This window comes from Rissa tridactyla, chromosome 12 (genome assembly GCF_028500815.1).
Source record: "Rissa tridactyla isolate bRisTri1 chromosome 12, bRisTri1.patW.cur.20221130, whole genome shotgun sequence".
In the NCBI taxonomy this organism is placed as follows: domain Eukaryota; kingdom Metazoa; phylum Chordata; class Aves; order Charadriiformes; family Laridae; genus Rissa; species Rissa tridactyla.
The window spans coordinates 6,102,202-6,111,426 of record NC_071477.1 but is presented as its reverse complement, the minus strand read 5'-3'; the positions used below and the strand labels follow the sequence as shown (position 1 = coordinate 6,111,426).

The 9,225-nt window shown below is 63.3% G+C and overlaps 1 protein-coding gene across 2 annotated transcripts; it reads right to left on the bottom strand.

The window, feature by feature from the left end:
• Positions 1–2,992: 2,992 nt before the first annotated feature.
• Positions 2,993–8,979, bottom strand: CD40 (CD40 molecule). 2 transcript variants are annotated; one of them, XM_054218875.1, is made up of 10 exons: positions 8,856–8,979; positions 7,706–7,787; positions 7,392–7,559; positions 6,981–7,106; positions 6,726–6,869; positions 6,405–6,504; positions 5,361–5,422; positions 4,994–5,092; positions 4,542–4,567; positions 2,993–4,218 (listed from the first exon to the last, which is right to left on the bottom strand). In XM_054218875.1, the coding sequence occupies exons 1-10, from the start codon at positions 8,901–8,903 to the stop codon at positions 4,072–4,074; spliced, it is 1,002 nt and encodes a 333-aa protein (XP_054074850.1). In that variant the 5' UTR covers positions 8,904–8,979; the 3' UTR covers positions 2,993–4,071. The 2 variants fall into 2 exon arrangements, with proteins under 2 accessions (XP_054074850.1, XP_054074851.1); XM_054218876.1 differs by lacking the exon at positions 7,392–7,559.
• Between the last annotated feature and the right edge of the window lie 246 nt (positions 8,980–9,225).

Genomic DNA, 9,225 nt, shown 5'->3' with positions numbered 1-9,225 from the left:
TCATCTGCCGCTTCCCTCATCCCTTTGGGCTGCCGTTGCAGCCTGTGGCATGGATTTGCACGCACAGTGGATTTCCTGCCACCCTGCCAGCTAACGGGGATGAGGCTCAGGTGGGCCTGGGGCAGCTTGGAGAACCCCAGGGCTGACGTGCCTGCAATGCAGAGCAGCGCTGTCAGTCCTATCCCTGCTGCGGATGGTAGGCAGAGGTAATTTGTGGATGACAAATATCCCCGACAGTAAATATTTTTCGCACCCTCATCTTTCTACAAGCAGATAAGGTGGCAGCGCTGTGGCAATACGGTTGCTGGAGGGAGGCAAACTCTTTGGCAGTCTTAAAAGTCTATTGTGTCCCCGCAATTATTTATAGATAAACAGAAGAAAGCCAATAAGCACAGAATGGAGCTGCACAGCTGCATTTGTTATGATGATGATGATGTTATCTCTCCCTCACACCCACACACGCACATCTCCAGTGCATGAAAACTCGCTGCTGGCAACAATCAAATCCCCATCCCGTACGAGGCAGGGCAGGCTGGAGGTTTTGCCCTCTCCTTGCTGACTTGCTGCTCATCTGTTTTCCCCACAGTGACCCGACTGCACAGCTCCTCCAGCAGTTTCTTGCCCCCTGGCCCAGCCCGGGAGCCACAGCACCCGGAGAGCTGCAGGGTCCTGGGACACCCACGCAGCAGCGTGGTCCCTCCTTGGGGCACCCTGGGGCTGCTGCATCTCTGCTCCTGGTGGCAGCAAGACATGAAGACTGGGTGGCCTTCATCCCCGTAAACCAGCCCCCAGGGTGCTGGGTGCCTTGCGATGAGGGGGGTACCAGTGTTGCTTGCAGGGAGCGTGGGACTGGCTGGGTCCTCACCAGCTCGTGCAGTAGGACCACAGGGAAGGGTGCAGGGGGGAGCCTCTTGGCTTTCCCTGCTCCGCATGGCCAGGACCAGCTCTCCCATCCCACACTACTGCCGAGGACAGAAATGGATGTGTTTGGAGGAAACTGTGTGAGGGATCTGGGATTAAACGATGTGTCAGGGAAGAGCGATGGAGATCGCTGCTAATGAGCACATTTCTCCAGCCTGTGGAGCGGAGACGCTGGGGAGTGAGAAAAGCTGACTCTGGCATGGGCAGGGGTCAGGAAGCACCGTGCTGTCCCTATTCGGTAAGTGCTTGGAGAGGTCTCTGAGCTCTGCGGGAGCCTGCAGAGAGGGGCTGGGGCTCTGGCAGGGCTGGACCCGCCGAAGGGGAGGGCAGGGAAGTTGCAGGCACGAGGCCTGGGGTGCCTCTGCGCCGGGCACATCCATGTGGCATTGGAGTCCTTGTCCAGGCCAAGTCTCCCCGTGTCCCGGGATGCTGCACGGCATTGCCTGGCTCCCACTGGGGCAGGAGCCCCACAGCTCCCTGGGCGACATGCAGTCACTGTCCCCCCTGCAGGATCAGGGGTGCAGGAGTGGTGTGCACCCCTGCCAAACACTCAGCCTTGTCTCTGTAGGACCTCTGCCCAGGGAAAGGACCGGGACGAGCCCTCCAGCTGTGGGCAGCATCCAAGGCAGCGACTGAGAGCCCTTAACCGGATGGGAGAGTGGGATGATTTTTCATTGCTTCCTCATAATAAGAGGACAGGAGTAAGTGACTAGTACAGTTTGTTCACTCGGTAAAGATTTATACAATCACTTCATCTGGTAATTGGTATTCTGGGGAGAGAGGGAGCTGCAGCTCCAGCATCCGCCTCTATTTGTTTTCTCTCTGTCTTTCTCTCTTTCTCTCCCCTTTTCAGAATGAGTAATTCTGTCCCTCACAATCCCATTTAAACAGAGCATTTGCAGAGTGAATAATTAGTTACATTCAATTAGGTCTCACGCGCTCTCCCTTCTCACTTTGGGGGACAGACGCGCTAATGAGATGGCACATGTCTGACATGCGGGAGCAGGCATTAAACACGCTGCGTGCCGGCAGGGAGAGGTCAGCACCGGGGGAGATGGGAAGCCAGAGGGGCCATCCTGCTGCGTGGGGCAGCCATGGAGGACAGACTTTTAGGTGCCTTTTGGGGCTAAATGCTCCATGTCTGTGGCCCACTTGATGCCAGCTGTCTCGGCCAGCAGGAATCGGGGTCATGTCTGTCTCCAGGGCAGGGTGTTCATTGGGCTGGTGACGAGGGGACACTCCCCAGCCCTGGGACCATCCCACCAGCACTGCTGGGAGCACCAAGCCCTGAAAGGGAGAGCTGCTGACATGCTTTTATCTCCCTTATTAAACCTAACATTAGGTTTTAAGAGGAGCCTTAAATAATGTGCCACTGCCTTCACAGTAAAAGTCGCTGTGTATCCCAGCTGCTCCTGGCTCCGGGATTTATGGCCTTTCTTATGCCACGCTGCATGCGCTTGGGTGGTGGCAGGTTACGGGCTGCAGCTGCTCTCCGTACCTGGAGCCTGCGCTGGGCTCGGTGCCAACCCCAGGCCAGGGAGTGAGAGCCCACAACAGCTCCGCTGCTCCCCCCAGCACCCCCCAGCACTGCCCTGCAGCGAGATGGACCCCTCACAGTGCGTGTTGGTGATGGACTGGCCAGGCAAGGTGCGCTGAAGCTGCCTTCTCCAGGCAGTCCTGCCTGTCCCCTGCGATGCAGGGTTGGGGTCAGGGCAGGGGTGGTGGGGATGTGTTGGACAGGAGCCCACTTGCCTTCTCCTTGCAGGCAGGGGTCAGCAGGGGGGGAACTGTCACGCTGCCCGGCAGCTTCGGGGGACGATGACTGCGGATGCAGGGGGGGTGCACCCAGGCTCAGGGTGCGCTGGAGGCTGGGGGGCTGCGTAGGGAGGGTCTGGGGCCATGGCAAGGATGAGCACAGCCGATTGTGTCTTTCCTTCCCTTCTCTGGTGGGAACATCTGTCCTGGGACCACCCATCCCTAGCACATCCCTCCCAAGACCATCCCACTGAGGTCCCAGCAGTCAGTGAAGCCCGAGGAGGGGCGGGCAGGCCGCGCAGCTCACGCAAGGGGGGAGAAGAAATAAAGTTTTAATTACAGCTTTTTGCCAGCGGTGCGGTGGCGAATACCGAGCCCGGGTTCCCGGCAGCTCCCCCCGTCGATGGCTACGGGCAGCGGGGCCGGGCTGTGCCCACGCGTGCCCTCGGTGCGGGAGTGGGTGTGCGGGGGGGGGGGGGGAGGAAGTCCCCCGAGCCCGGCGGAAAACCCCACCACCACCACCCACCGGCGGAGGGTGCGCGGCCGCGCAGAGCCCGGAGCCCACCCCCCCACGGTGGGGCGGGGCCGCGCTCCGCCGCTACCGGAGGCGGACGGTCCCGCCCCGCGCAGCCCCGCGCCGGTCCCGCAGCACCATCTCCCGGCCGCCGCGCGTCGGTGGCCGAGGGTCTCGTCCCCGGTGGTCCCTGTCCCCCCAACCCCGTCCCGGAGAAGAGCGCTGCAGGCGGCTGCCGGGACAGCGAGTCCTGCCTCTATGTGTCCCCACGGAGCCCGGTGGCCGGGGCGACAAGGGGGCTGCTACCCTGGCCCAGGCTGCCACAGGGCCAGCAGCCACCCGGCATCCATCACCAGGGGGACACAGGTCCAGCACGGGGCCCTTGTGCGGTGGCCCAGCTGGGTGCTACCGCAGCCCCCCTGGGCGGGTGGCTGAACTGGTCTCTGCCATGGTGGTCACTCATCAACAGCCTGCACTCTCCACCCTGGCATCCCCCCAGGCTCTGCTATGGGGTCTCCAAGTGCGCAGCTGTGCCTTGCTCTGCCACGGCAACCCCAGCCCAGTGGCTGCACCAGGCTCTGCCAGGAGGTCAGCACCGCAGCGGCCACGCTGCACTCTGTGGGGGCCCCCCAGGTGGGCGGTGGGACCGGCCTCTGCTCTTGCATCCCGGTGCAGGCAGCTGAGTTTTGCTCCACCGTGGCAGCCCTGGGCAGGCAGCCAGACCTATAGTATCCCCAGGGGGGTGGTCGTGCCGTGGTCCACTGCACGGTCCATCATGTTCATTTGCAGCCAGGCCAGATGCTAGATTTTCTCCCCAGTTGGAGAGGGGACGGAGGAGATGGTGCTGGCCCCAGTCTGTGCTCCTGTTGGAGGCAGTGCCCTCACAGCCTCTCCTGCTCCGAGATGCGGCTCTCCTTGCCATCCTCCTGGGCCACAGGCTGGCCCTTGAGCAGGGTCTCCTGCATATGGGGCATGTCCTCCCCATCCTCCGTGGGCTGCTGGTTCTCTACAGGCTTCCCAGCCTCTATCTGCAGAGGGACAGGGGTCAGGGGCAGGCAGCAATGTCCCCCACCTCTGCAGCACGCCTTTCCACAGCTCCTGCTACGCTCCCATGCAGGGCTGGGCCTCACCCTGTGCGGGTCCCCTCCTGGCTCAGCATTTGCCAGCAGCATCCCAGGGTTGCCCCAGCCCTTGCTGTGTCCCAGCCAGGCAGTCCTAGGACAGCCCCCACCCCTCCTGCCCTGCAGAGCCGCAGCCCCCTGCTCTGCGACTCCCTGGTGCTGGCATAGCCCAGGCTGCGCCCAGGAGGGACCCCAACCCACTGCTGGAGGAGGGCTCTGGGCAGACTCACCTGCTTCTGCACCCGTCGCCTGGGATCTGGATGGAAAGAGGGACAGAGAAGACAACAGTCAGGGGAATGCTCCTGCCCTGCCCGCAGTGAGCTCTCAGGGCTCAGAGCTGGGGCAGGTGCTCCTGCGCCGCAGGTCCTGCAGCTCCCGTTGTGCCTGCTGCTGTTTCCAGGCTGGGGGCCAAGGCGGGGGAGCCGGGCCGGACCCACAGGGCACCGGTGCTTTCCTCCAAGAGCTGGCCCAGCTTGGGCTGCGGCAGTGCAAACGTGCCTGCTCCCAGGGACAGAGCCCACTGACCCGGCAGGGCGATGGGCTCGGGGAGCCATGCCCTGGCAGTGTCCCCAGAAGGGCTGCCCCAGTCTCAGCAGAGCTGCCGCCGTCCCCCCTGCTCAGCTCCTCAGCCTTATATGGCCCCTGTGGCCAAAGCATCGCTTCTCGTGTCCCAGCCCCTTACCTGTGTGGACCAGGCAGTAGATGCAGATGCCCACGAGGCATGTGACAATCGCAGCCGTGATGGGGATCAGCACTGACAGCGAGGAGCGCCTGCCCGACTCTGCAGGGAGACAGATGGGGTCACTGAGGCACGCGCATGACACTCCCACTGCGCCGCCAAGGTCCCCGATCTGCCTCTGCTCCAGACCTGGTCTCTTAGGGATCCCTCATGGGGACAGAGAGGAGCGGGAAGGCATCATGCCAGCAGGGCAGTAGTCCTCTCTCTAAAACACCCAGGGACCAGGCCAGCTCCCCCGAGTGCTGCGAGAGCCGGAGCACCAGGAGATCTCTGCTCTGCACCAAACCAGCCCTGGACACCAGGCACTTACCACAGATCACATCCGAGGTGTTCGTCCCTTTCACCTTCACCACCAGCCCCTTTTCCTCACAGCTGCAGGAAAGAAGGAAACCATGTAACCACAGCCTGAGCACACGGAAAGCCCCCGAGGAGGAACGGCCCGGGCTGGGCAGCCATCAGAGCTGCACGAGAAAGCGACCTGTGCTGAGCTAGCCGGGCTCGGGGCGGGGGACGAGTGGCTGGGAACCCAGGGACCCAGGCTGGGGATGCAGGGACAACGGGTACCTAGCAGGGCCCCACCCTGGGGTCCTGGTCTGGAGTTGCTGAAACTGCTGAAGACAGGGGACAAGCCTGGGGACAAGGCACAGGAGGGAGCAGATATATGAGACCTGCCCAGTCAGGGAGACCCTGGGGCTTGGGCACCGCAGCTATTGCGGAACAGCTCAGAGATGATTCGATGACAGGCTACAAGTGGCTCCGTGGGGAGGTAATTTCTGGGCACAGATAAAAGCAAAGTGAAATCCAATGGCTGGCAGCTGAAGCGAGACTAATTCAACCTGGAAATAAGGCTCACGTTTCTACCAGGGAGTGCAATTAACCCTCAAGCAGCTTTCTAAAGACAAGGATGGCCTGCCAGCCCATGGCATTCTCAAAGCCAGACTCCCCATGGAGAGGGCTGGTGCCTTGACTAATGACTACATCCAAGGAGCGTGCTGGGAAGGAGAGCCTGGACAGGGCATTGAGGGGTCCCCATAGCTCTTCATCCCTTCCTCCCCAGTGCAGACAACAGCGTGAACGTCCCTGGAGGGGCCAGCACTCTGTGCACATGCTGAGGGACAGTCACAAGGGCCGGAATGTCTGCCTCTTGCTCAGCCACACCACCCTGGACCTCACCAGCCTCACAGCTCTGCTCCTCTTGCTCCTGCCCTACGCTAGCCTGATGCTCTGTCCCTCAGAGACCATCCCAGCCGCCTGGTCCCCAAGGTCCCTAAGGAAGCTGGCAGCAGAGGATGTGCTCACAGCACTGGGCACAGCTGGGGATGGGTGAAGGATGTGGTCGGCCCTCAGACAATACCTTGTCCAAGGATAGCACGGCTCGGTTTTAGAAGAGACATTGGAGAAAGTGCCTTCTGCACAGGGCTCGCAGGGGGATGACATCCGGGCCATGGCCTTGGCTGGAGAGAAGCAGAGGTTGCAGGAAGGTTGATACGGGCTGTGAGGGTCAGGTGGGCAGCCCTCCCCATGGCAATGCTGCCAGGGCACAGCGGCAGGCACAGCTCACCCGAAGCCCTGCTAGGGGCACCTTGCTGGGGGAGTCCCCCTTTCCCTGGAGGACCTGAGGTTGATGCTGCCAGGGCATCGGTCCTGCTGAGAGGGAGGAGCTGGATGGACTCACCTGCCACGAAGCCAAAGCCGCGCTGGCAGGGCTGGTTCTCCACGCAGGTCTGGCAGCTGGTGTCAGAGCAGTGCATGCCGGCCCGGCACTGGCACACCGTGTTGTGTGTTGCGTTTCCTGGCGTCTTCACGATGAGGCCAGCATCTGGGCAAAGGGAGCATGGGCGAGGTGTGGCACCAGGCAACTGAGGCTGGGGGGGACACCAGCCCCTCCAGCCCCCGCAGGCTGGGTCTGGTGGGCACAGAGAGCACTTACTGTCTTCACAGATATCGTGGGGGGTACAGTGCCTCTCCTTTGTCCAGCCCTGCTGATAGTGTCTGCTCTCACAGCGGGCGCAGACAGAGTCTTCTGTGACACTGCATTCGGAGACCAGCTTTTCCCCTGCAATAGAGGCTGGTGAGGAAGGGGCGAGGGGGCCTTCCCCCTCTCCAGGCAGCAGCTCTGTCAGCAGAACAGGGGAGCATTGTCAGCTGTGGGTGCCAAGGCCACCATCAAGCAGCATCTTGGTAGCCTGATGCCACTCAGGTGGCTACACATGCTGCATGGGGATGGGTGGGGAGGGCTGCTGGGTGCTGAGGCAGGACAGCAGGGGGGTGCGTTCACTGTCTCCAGCACTCCCAAGGACTGGGAAATGATCTGGGAGTGACAGCGGGAGCTAGCAAATACCATCACGATCCGGCAGTGCCAGTTGCAGCACTCTCCCCACAAGCTGCCCATGCCATGGGGGTCCTGAGGCTACAGGTGCACAGACAGCACCAAGAGAACTGTGGCAGATTTGGTGAGGTCCAGGGGGTCTCTCCCAGGGCACCCATGAGGTCTCCAGTTGCTCTAGCACTGAGGTGACACAGGGAAGTGAAGCTATCAGCCCTACTGGCAACGGGGCGGAGTATGGCTCAGTCACACCGAGCTGGGCTTTCTCCACTGTGGGCCCTGGCATAGCCAGGCCCTGGGACCCCAGGAAGGGGAAGGGGTCTCCGTACCTGGCTGACACCGGTTGCAGCACCTGCCCTTGTGTTCATACTGTTTATCAAAGCATCTTACGGCATCACCAGGCTCCCAGCACTGGAAGAAACAAGACCTTGTGAATTCATGCCATTCCCCAGCACTCCGCCATCACCTCACTTCTGCAAGCACGCGTGTGCTAACCTGCACGCTAACCTACGTCCCAAGGCAAGGGCTTCCTTGCACCACTTCTCCCATGCCTGCGCTAACCACAGACCACACCAGAGCCGCCTGCGCTGCCTGATGCCATCAGTGCTCACTTTGAAGTGGGGTGGCAGTGATTCTGGCAGGGTAGCCCCACATTTCCTAACAGATTATAATCTCACATCACCCCATGCCCCTGCCAACAGTGCTGCAGTCCTGGGCAGGGGGAGCCTGAGCCTCCTGTGCCCACCCAGAGCACTGCCAGCCCATCCCAAGGCTGATCCACTGGTCCTGTGGGGCAGGAAAGCCCCTGGCAAGTATATCAAGTTGCAGACCCCCGCAGGCCCCCTGGCTTGACGGGGCAGCCACGGGGCTGTAAGGCACCCCACGGTCCGACCTGGTGACTTCTGACCCAGCAGAAGGGAACTGTCCCCGCCGTCATGCACGTCTGACACAGGGCTGAAAGGGAAGTGTAAGGGCCTGTCCCTGCACCCCAACAGCCTCCCAGCACGCAAGCCGTGGCCCGGAGCGGGGGGACCCCAGCCGAGGGCCCAGGCTGCGCCCAGGGCTGCAGAGCCCCGGGGCTCAACGGTGCCCGTCCGTGCCCGCGGGGACCCGTGCCCCCCGTCCCCGGGCTGGGCTGGGCTGCGGACCCCGCCGCGCCCCGCTCCCCCGGGTGGAAAGTGAAAGCGCGATGTGGGGCTGAGGGGCCGCGGGCAGAGACCTCCCCGTCCTCTCTGCCTCCCCGCACCCACGGTCCGGGGCGCCGGGGGGAGCGGGTTGTGCCGGACCCGGCTGGCTCGGGCTGTACGGGGCGGCGGCGCTATCGGGGTTTCCGCCGCCGCCCGGCACCGCGCCGAGGGGACAGGCCAGAGCGGCCGGACCGTGCCCTTTCCCGGAAAGCCCGGCGGCTCTGTCCCGAGGGAGAGAAAGAAGGAAGGAAAGAGGAAGGGAAGGGAAGGGAAGAGCCCCAGCCCCACTCACGCCCAGCAGCACCGCGCCGAGGAGCCCCAACAGCCTGAGCCTCTTCATGTCGCCGCACCCCGCCACCGGGGCCGCCCGCCCTATAACGCCTGTGCCCGTTCCCGCCCAGGAAGGGGGCGTTGGGCCGCCCGCCACCGGCCGCCACCGCCCCCGGGACTTCCCCGAGCGGGGCCGGGCCCGGGGGGGCGAGAGCGGGCCGAGGCGGGGACGGACCGACGCCGCCGGCCATCCCTGCTGGGACACCCGCCCCCCCGGGGGTCTCGGCGCGGCCGCTGGGGCGGGGGGACCGTGCGCGGTGGCTCGGTGTGGATGTCTTGCTGCAGCTGGAGGTGGGATGGCGGCTCCTGCCCCCTCCCCGCCAGCCCCACCG

What these genes read in the sequence shown, in the direction of transcription:
- CD40 (XM_054218875.1), bottom strand. Translation starts at nt 8,903, where the DNA reads ATGAAGAGGCTCAGGCTGTTGGGGCTCCTCGGCGCGGTGCTGCTGGGC. An exon ending in CCACGATATCTGTGAAGACA is followed by an intron (nt 6,870 to 6,980) that starts GTAAGTGCTCTC and finishes CCCTTTGCCCAG; the next exon opens with ATGCTGGCCTCATCGTGAAG. An exon ending in CTACTGCCTGGTCCACACAG is followed by an intron (nt 4,568 to 4,993) that starts GTAAGGGGCTGG and finishes CTTTCCATCCAG; the next exon opens with ATCCCAGGCGACGGGTGCAG.